This window comes from Corvus cornix, chromosome 9, assembly GCF_000738735.6.
Source record: "Corvus cornix cornix isolate S_Up_H32 chromosome 9, ASM73873v5, whole genome shotgun sequence".
In the NCBI taxonomy this organism is placed as follows: Eukaryota; Metazoa; Chordata; class Aves; order Passeriformes; family Corvidae; genus Corvus; species Corvus cornix.
In genome coordinates, this window is record NC_046339.1 from 25,303,797 (window position 1) to 25,323,653 (window position 19,857).

Consider the following 19,857-nt stretch of genomic DNA (forward strand, 5'->3'; position numbering starts at 1 on the left):
GCCTGTGTGGATGTTGGTGGAGCTGAAGGCCAGGTTCAGCTGAGCTAATTTTGGTGTGCAGACAGCGCTTGCTCTGCGTGGACAGGAAGCCCTGCACAGTGCAGTTCTGCTCGTCTAGCAGGGCCCTGTTCTGGCCACACAGCTTCGGGCTGCTGCTGCCCACAGTTTCATCTCAGTGCAGAGGTTAAACTGGACTCTGCAGACCAAGCCTCTGCATAACTGAAAGCAGCAAGAAGGCTTGCAGGGATGGGTACTGGGTTGTGCTGGTTCACTCTCCCTCTCCACACCCACACATTCTAGCCTCCCCCTGTGCAGTGACAGTCTGTTCTCTCCTGCCTTGCTGTCCATGCGGTGTACAGCATAGCACTCCATGCATGGTCCAGGTACTGTGGTTCCAGTGCTTCTCCTGGCTCTGGGAACCATAGGGCTAGCAGGGTTTGTGCCTTTCCTCTGCCTCTGGACTTTGAGTCGCAGCTCAGCTGCTGCTTTCAGGTATAGCTCAAATGTGAATATGCAGAGAGCAGAGTGGTTGGAGGTACAGGATAGGCAACCAAATTTGCCGTGCAGGCAGTGGCCCTGTAGGAATGTCCTGGCATTGCCGACAACACGTCTTGGAGATGCAACACTAAGCATGCCACACAGCATAGCTGAGGGACAGATGTACAGACAAAGAAAAGGGAAGTGAAAGCTCCGGTTCTTCCCTCTCTGACGCAGATTGCCAGACACGGCTTTGCTCTATCCCACCTTTGGGGATTTAGAGTAGGAAAGATCTTTGAGTCCATCTCACAGTAGATGAGAGGGAGCTTTGGTCACAAATCCCCAGCGCGAATCAGCCTTTCAGTCTGCTTCTGTGCATGGAGAAGTAGTAATTTTACTTTTTTGAGTTCTTTGGAGTCCCCTCCTCACACCTAGCTAGATATGAGGACTAGTCAAGGCAGGAATGGGGCAGTCGGTGCTATGTATCCTAATGCATGGTGTGTTACTGATCAGAGGTTTATTTACTCCCCACGGAGACCTGTAGTGGGTAAGGCAGACAGGAAAAAGATGAAAACTCAAAGGATCTGGCAGGAGATCGTAAATAGGACGGCAGGCCACCAAAGCCTGGGGGACTGAATCTGTGAGGGAGCAGAAGAGATCACCAGCTGGGACACAAAGTGGGAGGGAAAGGCAGGGAACATGGGCTTGCTAGTCACTTCAGCTGCAGCATGAAGAGGGAGAATGGGGGCTGCAGGGATATGTCACACTCACTCTCTGAGCTGTTTGAGTTGAGGAAGTTGTCCGTGGCTGAGTTTCCTTTCCCTCTCTGTGCTATTGAAACAGGAAGCTGGTGAGCTGAAGCTGGCTGATCGTTATACACAGACACACAGGCGGCTCTGGCAGCTCCTGTGCTGGCATTCAGGTTTCCTCCAGCTCCAGCAATGGATCAGTGCTGGTACCACGGCAACATCACTCGTTCCAGAGCTGAAGACCTGCTCTCCAAAGTAGGCAAGGATGGCAGCTTCCTTGTGAGGGCCAGTGAGTCAATTGCCTCGGCATATGCGCTCTGCGTGCTGTAAGTACAGCGTTCACCGCGCCCTCAGCCCACACTACTGTCCCTGCTGGGCAGGGGTCACCCTTGCCCCCTCCCCAGCACAGAGGCAAACAGGCGCTGGACTCACCGGGAATGTGCAGCCCTCATCAGAGCATGGCTGGTTTCACCTGACTGGGCCATGGGGTGGGGAAGGGTTAGGGGCCAGGCTGAATAAACCCATAGCTATGTACTGCTTTACTGCTCACGCTGCTCTTGCCCCTGATTCAAAAGGAGAGATGGTCAAAGGCACTGCTGCTGTGCTCTGAAAGAAAATAACTTGAACTTCTGGAGTGTCTTAACAACTTGGGTCAAGTATTTCTCTTTAGTGACCCCAGTCCCAAGCCTGGTACCTCCCAGGCACTTTTCTTGCTCTGGGTCAGTGTATGTTTGAGCTCTCTGCTTGTACCGTGTTGCATTCAGCAAAAGGCTTTAAACAGTTCCTGGAGCTGTGCACAGTATACCCAGCACAGCAGTGATTCCACCTGCATCATTAATGTGGCTCATGGGGTAAACGTTTCATGTGGGAAGTAGGGAGAGAAGTGCTGGCAGCCCTGATCCCCCCATTCTGGGTTAGGTCAGGGAGCAGAGAGCAAGGCCTCCTGCCCTGGGTTTGAGAGGGGCAGGTATTATTTCTGGAGGCAGGAGAGCAGGGGTGAGAGGAGACTGAAGTCACTAGGTAAAATCTGAGACATTTGACCTTGCATTACAGAGAGATCAGACAGTTGCTCCTTGCTTAGGAGAGATCAAGAGAGCCTTTGTGGGACCCTGTCAGATCCTCTTTGCTGCCATTGTGCAGCAGATCAATGAAACCCATTTCATCTTTACCCCACATTACATTACAAGCAGGTTTCTCATTTTCTCAAAGTATATTTCTTGTAGTGGTGAAGCTGGTGCTGCTGTTTATAACTCTGTGCTAACTGCTTTTCTCTGAGGTCAGATTCTGGTGACAGCACTGTAACTGCCCCGGGGGCGTAGATGTTGGCCTGCCAGAGAGTGGTGGCTGGAGTGGGTGTGTTCACAAGGCGCAGAGAGCCTCGGTGCCTGCCTGTTAAGGCACTTGTAACAATACAGGGACGAGTTTTGTCTCTCTGGAGGGAGCAGAGAAAGAAGGACAGAGGCATATGAATAGCCAATACTAGCAGGAGGGAGGAGAGACAATCCTGTAACATGGGCTGAGGGCCGGAGTGGTCAGTCAGGGAACAATTTACTAGAACAGACTGTTGCTTCCATTGAGTGATTTTAGTATTACCCCATTGGTTTGACTTGTAACCAGTATGTACACAAAATATTTTCACTGAGTGATGGTGGGGATTATAGAAAGGGAAGGTGCTGCAAAAATGCCTACTAACATGCATTTGCATAAATTTTTCCATTGTAAATATTTATGCAGCCAGCTTTGAAAGCCTTTTGTGACTTGGGAGACATGGGATGAGGAAATAGAAACAATATAATGACCATGAGTTTCTGAACCGGGAGCCAAAGGTTATGTTCTTAAATCCATTCTGAGGCAGCTAATATGAATGGCTTGATTAAAGAATTGGGGAGCACCCAGCCTTGCCAGCCAAGAACAGCTGGGTCAGAGGTGCAAAGGGCTGGCATTAATTACAGTCTGGGAAATGTCTCACAGACTGCTGTCAAACAATCCAACAAGCTTTCAGCTTATGCTGGTTTGCAGTTAGTTTGTGGAGAAGTGGTGAATAAGTCTTTCCCTCTGAATGTCATCTCCACAAAATGGGCACCTTTGCTGAAGCTAAAAACTTCCTCAGAGATGTATCAGTTTCAGCTGTGCTATTGACTGGAAGGTGTTTGAAGTTTGGGCTCTTCAGTTACTTCTGTTTAAAAAATAGGAGATGATGAATGGGAGAGTGGGGAATTGAAAGGCTGACTGCAAATTGTTTCCACAAAAGAGAATTATGTTGAAAAAGAGAAAGTGTCAACTATGTATAGATATGGAAAACAAAAAAAACATGAAATTTGCTCTGAAAAAGAACTGTCATATTCTACAAAGCTCTAATATTTATTGGGCAGATCAATCAAGATCCAGAAGAAGTATTTATTATTCTAATATCATAGAATGAAATAATGACTTCATTGAAAAGCTGCTTTAGAAAAACAGGGTTTGTATAAATATAGACAAGTAGGGGAGGTGTATTTGCAGGGCCTTTTAAGAGTACCTTGACTCCTTTTCTGAAACTTAGAGCAGCAGCATTTAGACGGTGAAAGGCTGGGGAATGCTCCTCCCCCTGCACTGCTGTCCCCTGCTCTGGTCACATTACCCCATAAAAGGCAAGAAGCAAAACCCTTTTCCTCCTCCTTTCTCTGTGCCTAAATCATTTGATCTGTGAGTTTATTGACAAGAAATGGGCTCTTTTATGCACCTGGAGGGGAATGCCCGAATCCTGAAATCCAAAAGAGCCTGCTTAGTGTTCTCTGCACCTGAACTGGTACCATTCCTCCAGGGGATCTTCTGTTGGCAGTTCATCCATGAATGGCTGCAGGACTAACATCACTTCTAGAGGTGACACTCAAGGACCAGCTGCAGCTTTGGGACCCCTCTAAGAGGACCCTGCCTGTGAGATGCCCTTTCCAACACCATGCCTCTCTCATGGTGCACTTGGCACCAGGCCTAGCACAGCAGCCCTGTTCAGTGCTCCAGACACTCCCAATATGCACATCATCACCTGTGCATAAAAACATACAGCAGGAGAGGAAAGAGAAAATGCCAACCTTGTCACACTGTTTCCTCCTCTGGCTGGTTGAGAGGACAGGGAGATGACAAGTACTTGGAGACTTGTTTAAACTGAGGCTGATGTTTTATGTACCCTCCACATGGACAGCCTGAACAATGGTTGAGCAATTCTGAACTCAACCCAGCTTTTAAGGGAGACCTGGAACGCGGCGATAACTGGGACTGCATAACTAGACAGTCAGGATGCCGAGAAGAGAAAACCTAAGGGTGAAAAATGGAGTAAGAATCGCAGTCTTCTCCATCCACACACACTAAATTAGGGGACTGGCAAGGAGGATTCCTGGTTTTGATCCTAGGAAGTGCTCCTCCCTTCTCCTGTCTCACCCAGCTGCCCTTCTTTCATTGTTCTTATACTGATCTTACTTGTTCTCAGCTTAAACCTCTTCACAAGCATTACGACAGCAGCCTTGTAAGGTCTTTGTGATGGAGCACTTTCTGTGAAGGCCACATGAGGGTCCTCTTGTGAGCAAGAGCAATTGAGCTGCTTCATTTATCAGTTTCATAATCTCCACATACACAAACTGTCTCTCATCAGCTGCATGAGCAAATCTGCTTAGCCCTGTTTGCATATCAGCAGGAGGAAATGGTGTAAGAGAGCTGCATTGACACATAAAAACAAACCCCATACCCTTCCTTGGGGCATATCCTCACCTGGCACCGATTGCCTGGGATTGGTGAAATTAGCAGTGCTGTAGCTGCCCTACAGTTGGGGATCATGTCTGTGACTTCCAGCTCTGTACCAGATGTGTGAGTGAATAGATGCCTGTGAAACGAGCTCTGGAAACAGCTGGAATTCTTTTGTGTCCTTTGCATTAATGCTAATGCCTTTGCATTAATGTTCATGTGGATAAATCCTCCAGACACCCTGGAAAGACTCAGCTATGATCTACGAGGAATTTATTTTCATTTCCAATGTCTCTTTGTGACTCCTCGTGTAACGCTGCCTGAAATCCTGGCAGTCTCCTCTCTCCTGCATGGAGTGATTCTGAAAGGCATATGATGAATAGACTCACATCAGAACTCTAAGAGAGATTAGGATGTTTATTGATTTGCCTGATCTCCCCAGCTGGGAGGCTGACCTCAGCCCACATTTTGTGACAATTCCACAGGTAGTGCAGTGTTTCTGTTACAATAAAGGAAGTGTGGATTCTGTTCTTCCTTTTGAGAAGGAAGGGGTTGAACCAGCACCTTTTGCTGGCTCAAAGCGATATTGTATCTTTTAAGTGCTTTGCAGATGACTTAAAAGATTTGATCAATCTGTTGTTGTGAGAAAGGTAAAAATACATTTTATAGTCAATACTTCTTGGGTGAGCTGCACAAAGCTCAGCAGCTGCTGAGGAAGGTCAAGCTTACAGCACTGTTCAGGCTTCCCTTGGGCTCCCGTGCATTGATGTGACCCTCCACTGGGCACAAGACTCCTCCATCCCCCCTTAAATAAGAATCTAATTGAATTTAGCTGGGACAAAATACTTGTTGTGGGTGCTTTACAGATGCACATGTACAGTGTGCATCCACACCAGGATGGTGAGATGGGTTTTCGTTTTAGGATTTGTAGATAAAAATGTGCCTGGCAATCAGCTGTTGTACTGTGATTTAGCTGAAATATATGATTTGCTTTTTCCAATACAAGTCAATGCACTGGCCCTTCAGTTTACTCATTTATTGCTGATTTTGGCCCTTTGCCTTTCGGATTTCTGCTTTTTCATTCCTTCCTGAGACACCCGCTCTACTGACAGCTAGAGCTACTTGGTGTTTTCTCTCTTTCCGGCCAGAAGAAGAGTGGAATAACTCCCTCTGAGCTAATGCTGATATCACTTTCTGCAGTGACATCTGCAAGCAGATGTTCCTGTTTCAGTGACCAGGAACACTTCAGGTTTGTGTTAGTCCACAGACTCCAGGGAAAGAAAGAAAGAAAGAAAGAAATGTTTAAAACCCTTGTGCATGAAGCAATCTATGTGTCTCAGGATTTTCCAACGTCTTTTCTCATGGGGAGGGATGCCATAGTGAGATTCCTTTCTGGACATGGTCTAATCACATCACCTGTGGTCTGTTCCAGGTACCGGAATTGCGTTTATACCTACCGAATTCTGCCCGATAAAGAAAATAAGCTGATTGTCCAGGTAAGCCATCTCTGTACTATTTGGTCCCACAAAAATGTACTTGAGAACTGCTGGTTTTCAAAGTAATTCTAACACCAACAGAAAAAGGATATAAGGAATTAAACTAATGTCAGGCCAGCACAGTGCTGGTCTCCAGGCCACTGCTGTGGAGATTTCAGTGTCCGGTCTGGTCCATAGCTGTGGCCATTGGCACACTCCTTAACACACATGCCTTCAATTCAGTGGCACAGCCAGGTTTTATGTAAGTGAGAAGCTCAGCACATGGAATTACTTTTCCTTTGAAGCCAGCTTCTTGTCAATACATCATGGATCTCTTAAATCCAAAACTGCAGCACAGTTGCCTACACCCAGAGAATGTAAATTGAGTTCTCATCTCAGGACCCAGAAAGTACCAAGACTGAGGGCAGGAGTTTCAGATGTTCTGTTTATTCCTATTTTGATTTAGGAGCCTAAATGAGCCACTTCCCCTTCCTGTGCCACCCTCTCAGCCCACTTTTTTCTAAAATATAAATCATGAAACTTGGGGTGGGGAGGCAGGCATGGTCTCCTACAGCCCCAAGAACTGGGCATGTGTTTACTGGGCAACAGTGGGGGCTGCAGCCAACTCATGCTCTTGGCACAGTCAGTGCTGCATGGGCATTCCCTGCTAAATGGAATGGAAATGCCCATGCCACCCAGTCTGCCTTGCTATTCAGAGTGGGTCTACAATCATTCCTTCCCATTTCAGATGACAACTAGCTTCCCACACTAGAAATCAGATTTCTACCAACTTCATGAGCAGCTTACACGTCTCCCATGCACCATGTTATTTGTGTATTTCCTCATGTGCTTTGGAGTTATCAGTGTTTCTTTGAGATCTGCACTAAGAGGCAGCATATCTGAAACAAGAGTCCCGAGTTAGTGAGAACAGCTAAGTGCTGGCAGCTTGCTTTCAGCTGTGGGTGTTGTTAAGAATGGTGGATTGTGTGTCCTGGGTGCACACATCCAGCTTGGCTCCTTCAAGATCCTCTTTTGGGTAGCTCGGGCTGTTTTCAAGAGCTCCACTCAGGTGCAGCTCTGCACAGACACAGCTGTATTGCCACCAAGGCTAATTCCAAGCTCTTCGTGCTGTACTCCAGAGGACTGTGTGCCCAGAGCCAGCCACCATGGCCCTGTCATCCTTGACAGCTGGATTGCCCAGAGCCATTGAGAGTCCTCTGCCTCACTTGCACTTCTGTTTCTGAGGAGGAACTGCCAGCAGGAGTCTATGATGGACTTGATCTGGGTCTGTAGTGTTACTATGGCACGTCACCAGAGTTCATCCCTCTTCCTGGAGCACTGAGTGACACTGTGCAGAGGAACCTGTGCAGGCTCAGCCGGGTGCAAGCCTGGGACCAATAACTTGCTGTTCCACCTGGCTCCACACACTGTGCTGCAGGCTCTTTGTAGTGATACTTGATATCCCCCCATCTTCTGATATATCCCGACCATTCTGTCCTAAAGAGTGTGTTTTGGTGCATTATGCTGGTGTGATGATGAGGTGGTGGTAAGAGCCCAGAAGGTGATACGGTGTTTATCATTTTTGTCAGTACCCAGATCAGCTGTAGAGATCAGGGTCTCACTGTGCCAGAGAGCTCACAGATGAAGCCCCACAGGCAGGGACAGTGCTGGGGGATACCTGAAGCCCAGGCAATGGGCACAACTATGTATGTCCCACACCAGCTCTGTGGCAGGGCTGGCATGGGACCCCAGCACTGCTAATGGTGTCCTTGCTCTCTGCACTGGCAGCAGTATGATGAATGGAACTTGTGGAACCCTAATTCTGAATAACTTTGGGGTATTAGTTTGACAGCTGCTTTGTCTTTTGCAAAACAAGCGCAGAAATGATCCTATGTTGGGTTTTCCCCTGTGAGAGAGGAAGAAAGGCAGGCCAGAGGGTATCTGCAAAGGCAGCCAAACAGCCCCACACTTTGTCCCTCCGTGCCCTGCCCTGTCCCCTCCTCATCTCTCAGCTGCCCCGCTGGCAGATGGTGTGAGCAGCCTGTTCTAGCAGGACACAGATGCTATGAGTGACAGGAGAGTTTGAAACCCGAGCAGAGAGCAATGTGCCTGTGTGCACCAACTCTCCAGAGAGTGCTGGGCCACAGGCTGCTTCCAGCACCTGCCAGTGAAGGTCTGTGCAGAGTTCTGTGTGTGACAGCCCAGGAAGATGCAAGTTGCACTTCCCAGTTTGTACTGGATCCGTGATTGTTTCTGCTGTGACAAAGGGCCTGTTTTCATGTACAACTCTTGTCTGCAGATCAGAGCACTGCAGCCATAAGAAATCTGTGTTTCTCTCTGGTGTAAAAATGGGCAGCTCTCATGCTGGATCAAGGTTTATGAACAAGCAATTTTTAAGGTTTGCTTGGGCCCCATGTTGTGATTGCGAGGGATTTCTCTTGCTCCTGTGTCATGGAATGCAGAGGGGCTGTGGCGGAATACCTTTGTGAGCTGGGTTGCCAGGAGCTGTAGGTTGAATATCAGGAGGAGGCTAAATAAAGTGTGTTGTTAACTCATGTTTTGAAGACACAACACCTCCTGCTTTGTGCTGCCTTATTCCAGTTCTGTGGGAGAGGCAGAAGAAGGGGGCTGGCTTCTTCTGGCAAGAGAAAGATGCAGTGAGAGTTGTAATTCAGGCTCAGAGGAAAAACAGTCCTGTGTGCTTGGCTGCTGCTCTTGGTACAGTGTTCCAGCTGGGCCAGACTTTTTTTTGGTTGCTTGTCTATTGATTTTTGGATAAAACAAAAACTACTTCATGTGTATTAAAAAATCTGATTTTTGAAAAGATTTCTTCTTTGCAAGGATGTAAAAGCTGTTGAATAGGATGGAATACTGACTTTTTTTTAAAATCCCATTAAAAAAGGAAAGGGTCTACTAATCCTATGGAACTAGATCAGGTGATAAATTAATACAGCAGTCAGTAGATGCTTCTCATTTCTGGGTTTATAAAAATGATATAGGAAAGATTCAATACCCAATCCTGAGATTAGCTTGTATTAGTTACAATATGAGCCCTGATTGTCAATGTGACTTTTTTTTTTACCTGCACAGTGCTTCTTCCTGAAAAAAGGGCTGTCTTCCTGCCCAGATCTGGGCTGTTGTCTGTCAAGAATTTTTCTTGATGACAGCAGGTTCAGAAGATCTGTCATATCACAGCTACATACACAGCACATGTGATATGACAGCTCTCCCTCTGCCACTCTATGGAGTTTTTTCACCCTTAAAGCTGCAAGTTGCATCACTTTTTTGTTAAGTCTTGGAGAGTACATTTCATTTTTCTCTTTTTAATTAGAGCCTGGTCCCACCCTAGTGGAATGATAGTGTCATTATTTTTGCATGGTTAAATTAACTGTTCAAGAACAGGTGGCAGAAAGGGAGGTACACATTTTTGCATGCAAAGGTGCACTTTTGCATTCAGTCTGAAGAAAAAAATATTTGCATGTGTCCTTCCAGCGTTTTGTGGCATGGCATGCCATTGGGATTCTACATCTGCAGCAGCTCTGCAGCAGTTAGCATGGTTGGGAATCTCTCTTGCCTGCCATATCTGGAATTCATCTGGTGTCCTCCCATACTGAGCTGTAGAGGTCACTGTCACAGGCTGTTTTCTTTAAACACAAATAGAATTTTTGCCTTTCTTTTCTGGTGAATTTTCTCCTTTCATTACTTGAGACTTCAGAATATATGTGAAGAAAGCATGGCTTGGATTAATCAAACTTGCATCCTGCTGATGAAAACATATTTAAGGAAGGAGGGTAGGGGTAATGAAAACCCCTTGAAACACAGGATCTGTAACAGCAAGTGGAGATCTTTAGGCTGAGAACAATTAGTCATCAAGATATCTCTGCCAGTCTGCAGACTCTTGCTGTAGTAAGAGAGAACAGGAAGAGAGAAAAAAAACACAGTTACACAGAGATCCAGGAGCAGGGGCAGGAGGCTGGAAAAAACTGCCCCTGAGTGAGCTCAGCTGCTGCCTACCTGTGGGCAAGTCACAGCTGGGGTGCTTCACTTCCTTCTCTGTGAGAACAAATATGATTTTCCCTTGCTCCAGCAGGGAGACATAATTAATGTGTAGTTACTGAGTGCTTGGGGATTAGCTGAATGTAATCATGTTTGTGCAAAGAGGGGTGAAGCAGCAAAGGAGTCTCCTTGGACATCACAGGATCAAACTAAGCACCGGAGACAAACTAAAGACACTAAAATTGTCTTTTTAAACTAGGCTTCTATGGTCAGTTCTTGCCATCCAGATTCACAGAAGATACAACTTTCCTGTGCTGTCACTGAAAGCATCTCATTTATTCAACTGGCTGGTTGAATGGTCAGTATGACCCTCATTACTGGCCTCTCTGCATTCCTTATGACCTTAACATCCCCTCAACAAATGGGGAACTTGGCCCAGTCAAGGATTGGGTTACCAAAAATAATTTTAAACATCTGTCCCTGGCTGACCTTAGCAGGATCAGAGGATCTGTGTGATACATCAGTATTCATCCCCCCTCATTTTGGACATGCACTCAAAGCTGTCACGTAGTCAAAGCTGAGTTGTATCTGCAGTCAGCAGGAAAGAAATCAGTTTCTCATCTGGGTGGGCTCATCTGTCCTTGGCAGGTCCTGTCTCTGTTGCCTAAAGATAACCCCCTTAAACTGCCAAATTTGGCAGGCTGCAGTCGGGTGAGGATATTCCCAGTACAACTGACTCTTATTCCATGTGACAAGGCTCTGAGGTCAAGGGCTGCTGTTGAAAACCTGTGATACTGCCCTTGCCTAATGCTTTACCCTCTATTGCTTTTATATACTTCACCTTCAAAGGGTCACTGCCAAGAGTATAACCTGCCTCATGAGTGAGGATGCTTGAAAGAGGTGCTGAGAAGGAACAAGACACTGGCCTTGGCGGGTCAGTGAATATGGATTGGAACAGGGTAGTGTGGACTTTGATGTCTCTTGATTTCTGGTGCATCTCAAACAGGAATTCACATCTCATGTTAGCTGCTGATGCAGTGAAATCAATAATTTCTCAGGGGCAGCTAGATTGTATCTTACGTTCTGCTTGTAGTCTGCCAGATAACACTTCATAGGTAATTTGTAGGATCAAGCACTGGCCTCGTGCCACTGTGTGTGAAGGCTGGGGGAGATATCCTGATGGACAGATGGCAACACTGCACAAACAGGGCTGGCACCAAAGATGTCCTTTGTAAAAGCCACTGAGAGAGTGAACCTAGTAGTTACAGGAGCAGCTTTGGCTTGTGGATAAAGGTAGAGTCTCCTTAAGAAACTGGGACACTTGCAAAGCAGCCTTTTGGTAGCTGGTGCAACCTCACCTTGAGCCCTGTGGGCAGTTTCAGGTACCACAATATAAAAAAGACATGAAACTATTGGAGAGTGCCCAGAGGAGGCCATGAAGATGGTGAAGGGTCTGGAGGGGCCATATGAGGTGTGGCTGAGGGCACTTGGTTTGTTCGGCTGGAGCAGAAGAGACTGCGGGGAGCCTCATTGCCATTATGACTTCCTTGTGAGGGGAAGAGCAGGGGCAGGTACTGACCTCTTCACTCTGGTGACCAGTGGCAGGGCCCGAGGGAATGGCTGGAGCTGTGTTAGGGGAGGGTTGGGTTGGATATCAGGCAGAGGTTCTTCCCCCAGAGGGTGGTGGGGCACTGAACAGGCTCCCCAGGGAATGGTCATGGCTCCAAGGCTGCCAGAGCTCCAGGAGTGTTTGGACAATGCTCCCAGGCACAGGGTGGGGTGTCTGTGCAGGGCCAGGAGTTGGACTTGATGATCCTGTGAGTCCCTTCCAGCTCGGCATATTCCATGGTTCTCTGGTTCTATAATCGTGTGCTGTCGCCTGTGCTGTGTGGCAGAGTCTGGCCTCAGCCTGAGGAAGACGCAGCCTCACGGTGCTTTCCTGTGGGCGTGACCCGGTTGCTTGACCAGGTTTGGTTTTTTTCTTGTGTTACCCTCAAGTCTGCTCTTCCATTCATGCTGCCAGCTGAGCTCTTGCTTCAGGTCAGGTCCTGTCTTGAAATGTTGTGGGCTGCTAAGGATAGAGGCTCCAGCCACCCACAGTGCCTTAAATGCTACTTATATCTTTTGTCTGCCCCAGAGGAGAGGGCAGAAATAGAGCTTGCCTGGAGCAGAAGTAGGAACCACTTCATATTTTTGAGCAAAATGGAAATTTTTTTTTTTTTTTTAAATCGCTTTCATGTGAAATGTTTCATTTTGATTTTCAACTTTTCAGAAGTGATCAGTGTTACCAGGATGTTGAAGAAAAGCGTTGTTTCGGATGGAAAAACTGGATCACCCTTTTGAAAAAGTCCAGATAAGCAATTTTGAACTTGTCACCTGTCTTCATTTGAAAAACAGGTGTCTGCCAAAGAAGGCAGGAACCTCCCTTGGAATGGAAAATTTGACCCCCTTCCCCCCAAATTATTATAACTTTGGAATTAAGGGGCTTTCAGGCAATGATATGGGAAAAGGAATAACAGCTCTTTATGAATATACATACATATATATACATATAAACCAAGCCAGCCCAACACCACGGGCAGCCCCAGCGCGCAGCAGCGGAGCCCAGCGCCGCCGCTCCCGGCCGCAGGCGCTTTCCCCTCGCTGCAGCTCCGCTCGCGGCCGCCAGGGGCGCTCGTGGCTCCCGGCCGGGCGGGGCGGCTGCGGGGATTCCCCGCGCCGGCAGGGGGCGCTGTGCCGCGAGCTCGGCCGCCTCTCCCCTCACAGGGTAATGGCGGCTCGGCCGGCGGGAGGGATGGGAAAGGGATGGAAAAGGGGCTTCCTTCCCCAACCCCCGGGGCAGCCGGACCCGGTGCCCCTCCGGACGGCGAAATGGGCTGCAGCAGGAACCTTGGAGCGGTGGCTGGAACGGCAGAGATGAGCAGGCCCCCAGGGGCAGCGAATTGAAGTGTAGCACTAAGCCCCAAGCAGTGGCAGAGGCAGAAGCAGCGGAAGGTCCTGGCAGGCGCTGGGTGTCGGGCTAAAGTGTAGCAAAAAACCCGAAGCAGCAGCAGAAAACAGCCGGGGTTGTGCAGCGGCAGCTGAGCTCCCGAAAGCAGCTGGGAGATGCTCCCTCGGAGTGGGGAGGTGTTTTCCCCTGAGGCACCTGAGTAGATGGTGAGGGTCCTTCCCAGTGAGATCGGGTGTTGCAAAGGTCCCAGTTCAACAGCCGCTCTTATGAGCAGACGCTCACCCACGGTAAGGAAGAAGCAGTAAAGGATGGAATTCCGTGGTGGCAGCAAATTCTCCCCACAGCAACAGCAGCAGCATCTGCGCTCTGGTCCCGAGACCAAGAGAGAGCGAGGAGCTGAACTCAACCCCTCACCCCCCGCCAAAATCTCGCAGTATCTCTGCACTTCCAAAGAGAAACCCCCTGAGCTAAGAGACTGCAGCCAGCTGCACTCTTCGTCCTCCTCCTTGGCTACATCTTTTATCTCTCTTAAGTATCTTCATTATCATCTCTTAGGCAACAAATGGGGGAAAATTCCCTGAGAGAAAGAAAAAAATAAAAGGAAAAATCCTAACCTCCAACATCACCTTTTTTTTAGGGGGAACGGGTGTTGAACAAAGACTGTGCCTTCCATAGCACATGCTCCAAGCTCCTTCATTTTTTAATAACTTTTTTTTTGCTTTGAGCAAAACTGTTTGGCCAACTCCAGAGTCTTTTGGGTTACCTTGTGAGAAGGGATCACGAAAAGCTGCCTTCTTCTCATGCTGTATAAAAGACTGTATTACAGTAAGGAAAACATTAGTGTTTTTAAACTTACAGCCTGTGTTTTTCTTTCCTCTTCCCCTCCCTGGGCTGTCCTAGCTACCCAGCTCTTTGACAGAAGGCAGCGGTGTGTGTGCATCTTCCTGCTCCCCGCTCCGTGGGGAAACATGGGAAATGTTCATTTTGCAGTTGTAGAGCCAAATCATCATTCCTGTGTGCATGAGCACTCCTTGCATTTGTGCTGAAATCCACTATTTTTAAAAACTTCTTACATTTATACTTACTACCTGTTGCAAAGGGAGGGCCTGACCCTTTTTTCTTGTGGGTTTTGCTGACTTCGGTGAAAATGACAGATACCCTGGCAGCACTGTTTTACAGTGAGTGATCATATAGCTTTTTTTTTTTTTCTGGTAATTTTCTCCTAGTCCGACATGGGGTTTTGTGCAACAGGAAACAAATGGTGCTATGTGAGCAGTTAGAAAGCAGGCCAGCAGCTGTGACTCACTGTGCCAACTGACACTAAATGCAGATCACCAGTGTGCTCTGCGGCTCCCAGCACATAGGAGAAGCCCTGAATACTGTATAGCGTTTTCTGCTGAAACCTCACTCCCCAGTGCACTTCTAGAAACACATTTTTTTGGAATCATCTTGATTTATACACTGTATACAGGTTGACTAAATATGCCAGAACAAACAAAATTCTGTCTACTGGGGTGAGCAAGATGTACAAGGCAAGGGCCGCCTGTCACGTCACTGTTGGCAGGATTGTGCCTGCCCCTGAGCAGGATTTGTTCTGGCTTGTGGTTATGAGTCCTGCAGGGTGGAGCTGGGGCAGAGGCCCCATCCGGTCTGCAAACCCACTCTGGAGCACAGGCTGCTGTCCTGCCAGCAGCAGCTGGTAAGAGCTATGAGTTCAGCTCAGTTCCTGCATTCCTGGTGTCACTGCTGCTGTCACCAACGCCAGAGACACTGTCTGCCTGTGCCATATGCAGTACCAAGTTCATTGTTAGCCCTGTGCAGAGAGATGAAAGTTTTTGTTGTTCTCTTTGTTGCTGCACTGTAATCTCAGTGTGCTGTACTGCTCTGGCACATGTGGCCACAAAAAAGTTTTCTGTAAAAGGACTTCGTGATTTGCTGTGGATTTTGCTAATCTATCTGTATCTGAGCAAGACCTTTCTACTAGGAAATTGCTCTGAAGCTGGTTTCATTGGGTGATAAAGCAAAGTAAAACACTTCACGTGAGGCTCAGCCATCCACCACTTACAGCTTCTGTCACAGCTCTGCAAGGGGTTTGTACCTGCTCAACTATGATGGCACAACCTCGTGAGCTCCAGGGAAGACAGGGCAGGCACAGCTCTGCCCAAAATGCCACTTGCACAGAGGCTGTCTCAAGAAAAGATAATGATGAGAATGGAACAGATTTCACCTGAGTTTGTTCTTACCGCAGAAAACTCACTGTGCTCGTGGGACTCTGTTGGCACTGCAGGGCTGAGAGATAACCAGGGTGCTCACTTTTCTTGGATAGAAAGAAGGGATAAGTGAACAACCAGGCAATACATATAAGCAATATATTGAAACATGGTTAGAGCAGCACATTTTTAGTATGTCCAAAACCATAATTTAATTATATTGCACTTCATTTTATTACCAAAAATTTTAGATATTCAAATTTGAATATTTCTCAATATAATTTAATGTTGATTTAAATCAGTTTGTAAAGCACTTTACATGTAGGACTGAAAATAATTTACAATCGGGGCTTAGCAAAATCCATATATTTCATGTTTCTACAAACTGTCCAAATCTGTTTATACAAGGAAAATGTTTTTTCCACTCTTGCATCTGACGTAGGAATGAACTTAATGCACTACACAGGTTTTGGAAAGCTGAAAGAAGCAGCATTTAATAAGAGAACTAGGTATTTCCTGAAACATGCACATTCCTTCTACTGAATCTCTCAGTATACAAAATTCTTCATACAAACAAACCATGTCCAGCTTTTGTGTAGTTTGAACCCTTCCAGAATGTTTCCAGTTTCCTGAAATATATATTAAAAAAAAATTCAGAGAATATGGTTTAGATAAAGTTAAAGTGATATTATTTTGTTTCTCAAGATTCAAAATATGTAATCAGGTTTTTGGAAGCTAATGCATGCCATGACGTGAAATCCCTTTTCCTTTTATCTGGATGTGCTAGCACATAAAATCTCCCTCCAAAGAGTGAAATGCAAATGAATGTCATCAATTTCTTTTGCTGTTTGCTCTCCAGTAAGTGTGTTATGTCATAAAGCCTTCATCACACTCAAACAATTGAAAATTGCAAATAGCAAATCCTCACTGAAGGTACAAAGCAGCTTCCAGGAGCTGCAAAATCTTTCCAGATTGAGAAGATAAGGATTAGGACTGTTACACAGTAAGCAGTTTAACAAGTACTGTTTTAGAAGAGTAATTGTTTCACCTGTTATCCTTTGGAAAGGCTTTGACCACCCAAAATCACGTACCCAGCAGCTCTTTCCCACCCCACGGGATCTTCCCGCCTCCCCTCCCTCCCCCCCCCCCCCCCCCCCCCCCCCCCGCGATCAGCTACAAGAGCTCAGGCGTACAAACAATCGAATTACAAACATGTATAACCCTGAGATAAACCCCTGGGACACACCCACCTCAATGTCTCCTGGACTAGCAAAAGGAAAATTTCCCCGAAATTTTGAAACTCTTGTGGCAGATGACAAAAAGCAATTGAAAACTTATGTAACCAACGTTATCAACAAGAAAATACTCTCATTTTGCAGTAATTTGGTGGATATTAGCTTTAATGTTATCAGTCACATATTGTTCAATCCATTTGATTGTCTTATCCTTTATATATTTTATATTACCAAAGACTTCTGATGAAGCTTCATAACTCAATTTCAGGTAGTCAGGGAGACAATAGATTATTTCCCTCTCAGCTGTGTGGTAATGAAAGGCTGTGTTCTATTGCTTCTGTGATTTGAGGGATGATGGGTCACAGAGGAAAGTGCTCATTTACAGGCAAGTCTTGAGTTGTTTTCTCAAAGAAAGAGAAGTTATTTTATTGTTGGTGCTGTATGAGGCTTTTTGTCCTGATCATTTAAAATAGGAATGAGTCTTGGAAAACACTGATTTGTTTACAAGGAGTCTTATAGCAAATGTCGTGGTCACTAAAAAATTGTTTCCACACTTGTTAATGACAGGGCAATGCCCTTTCTTCTTCAGAGATCTACCTTGATTTGCTGATAAGGTGAGTCATTGCAGTCTGCATCCCTCTCCACGAAGACATGGAACTCATCCAGCACATCACAAGTGACACGTAGGCTCCAGTTAGATCTCGTTCCCTCAGTCTGCGCTGCACCTGTGGAGAATGGGACCAGTAAATCCTACGTGGGCTTTAGCTTATTGCTGACATAAATGTAAAATATAAAGATACAATCACCTTTGAATATCAACTGGAAGTATTGTCCTGGTTGCGCTTGTTTTAGGTAAACGAGGTCTGCTTCACCAATACTCTTCAAATTTACCTTTTGGTGGTTGAAGTTATTACAGCCTTTGAATGAAATTTAGCATCCTTGACTTTTCAGATTGCTGTATAAACACATGCAAGGCTTGATTTCAAATGACAAAATGGTTTAGGGAAATGAAACAGACTTTAGCAAAGATAGCTCAGATTCAGTTGTTTCAGTCCCTCTGAAAGAATGAAGTCACAATGCAGCTTTTGGTTGTTCCCAGACCTTTGCCCCGCTGTTCTGACATCTTATGTCTTCAGTTTGTGCTTCTGTTGGAGTTTTCAGTCTTGGTTCTCCTCTGAAAGTCTAAACTGGTTGCGGTCTGTTCCATCCCAGGGTTCTGAAGCTGTCCCTCTGCAGTATTTTAAACGCCAACACGCAGCACAGCTGGGTTCAGCAAACCCCATGGGCAAAGGATGGTGAAGCTCACTGTGGGCTGGGGTTGCTTTCTGTTAGCAGACTAGTAAGCCTGAGTAAAAATTTCCAGGTAACTCTGCATTAAGCCTTATTCTCCAAAACTTGACAGGGCTGTAGTGACCTGTGCTGTTTAACAGCCTTAGTATCAAGTGTTCCTTGTGATCGGACATGGCAGGAGCCACAGGCAGGCACTGGTCGCTCACAGAGGCACTGGGTAGCCTATTGTCGTTGTACATTCCTGTGCATGCAAACCCACAAACCCTGAGTCCAATTTTAGGGGGGAAAGTGTAACAAAAAATGTGTAACATCTGCTATTTTTATTCCAGAAGTGCGGTTCAGGGGAGAACATAAAAGGAGAGGGTTTGAAGGGTATTTTTTTTCTGGTTTTAGTTTTGTGGTTAGTTTTGCTAAATGCTCCTTCAGGCTATGTTCTGTCCGGTCAGCAGCTATGGCTCAGGGCTTCCAACTGATTGAGTGAGGGTTTGCAGTAACTGAATGAAATAAGGGACAGCCTCTTGAAAGAAAGGACAAGTGGTCACCCTTAGCGTCACAAAAATAGAAATCAGTTGCTGTAGCTAAAGCCTGAGAAATTTTGCAGACTGAAGATGGGAAATTGTAACACTAAGGTGCCGACCCTTACTGTGCATTGCTCAGGGGTTTGAATTATGCAAACCTAGAAAATGATGCAGTTCAATGTGGTGCATGCAACTGCTTCCCATGCATGTTCTGCCTGCATTGCTTTGCTTCAGCAGCATATCTTCAATAAATACTACCTCTTCAATCTTGGATTTTCTCTTTCCCACTGGATAGTTTATGTAATTTATGCATAATTAGTGCTTGGTGATGGTTGAAACTGGGATTCATTCAGCTGAGAGGACAGTAGGGAAAGCAGACAGCTGATTATGGATCCTCCACTGTCTGCTGCACAGGTTGGAGAAGAGCCCCAGGAACTTAGTGTAAGACTGATGTGGGCTGAGGGATCCTGCCCAGCTGTGCAGGCAGATCCATTGTGGGCATGTCTTCACCTGTTTCAGGAGAAACTCTTTCTCCTAGGACTTCAAACATTTCACATGGTTGCCTGGGTATGTATTGATCGCCTTCTACAGAGGGAAAAGCTGAAGGGAGCTTGGGAATTTCCACAAGAAGCAAGTAACCTGCAATAGTTCTCCCAGCCCAGCTACTGTCAGCAGAGAACACTGACAGAATCACAACAATGACCTCCACTAAGTGCCTTCAGAAACAATGACTGTGGTACATTTGCTGCCTTGGGTGCCTTGATAGCTCTTGGAGGCCCATGTTTTCAAGCTTGTCTGGGTAAGCACTAGAGCTAGATACTTTATGAAGAAATGAAAATGGAAATTTTCATTTGACTTCAAGTGTAGAAGCTCTTCAGTGGAAAACCAAAAAGCACAAGGCTTGTGATAAAATGACAAAAGTTCTTAGAAGTAGTGTATTCCAAAACTTTTACTTAAATTCCACCCACACACTACAGAAGTGCTAAAAACATTGCATCAGATCCTCATGGATCTGCAGTCCTTGCTCATTCATCATCAACTCATCTGACTTGCACCCCGTAGCTAAATTTAATACCAGTCCTTCATGTTCCGTCATGGAACTGTACTGTTACTTGCTTTTTGTTGATGTAAATCTTATTTATTATAACACGGAGAAATGCTGAAAGGGTTGTTTGCTCAGCAGGTTTCTCTTGGTGCTACAAGCTGAATCATTGTGTGCTGTATTGGCAAAATCTTTTGA

The 19,857-nt window shown here is 46.3% G+C and overlaps 1 protein-coding gene across 4 annotated transcripts in view; it reads left to right on the forward strand.

Annotated features, from left to right (window-relative positions):
* INPP5D (inositol polyphosphate-5-phosphatase D) overlaps positions 1–19,857 on the forward strand; it is a 62,414-nt gene that overhangs the window by 5,721 nt on the left and 36,836 nt on the right. For all 4 annotated transcript variants that reach the window (XM_010390619.4, XM_039557233.1, XM_010390621.4 and 1 more), the window contains 2 exons: positions 1,321–1,552; positions 6,376–6,439. In XM_010390619.4, the coding sequence (XP_010388921.3) occupies positions 1,419–1,552; positions 6,376–6,439 (198 nt within the window). In that variant the 5' untranslated portion in view covers positions 1,321–1,418. The remainder of the gene's footprint in view (positions 1–1,320; positions 1,553–6,375; positions 6,440–19,857) is intronic.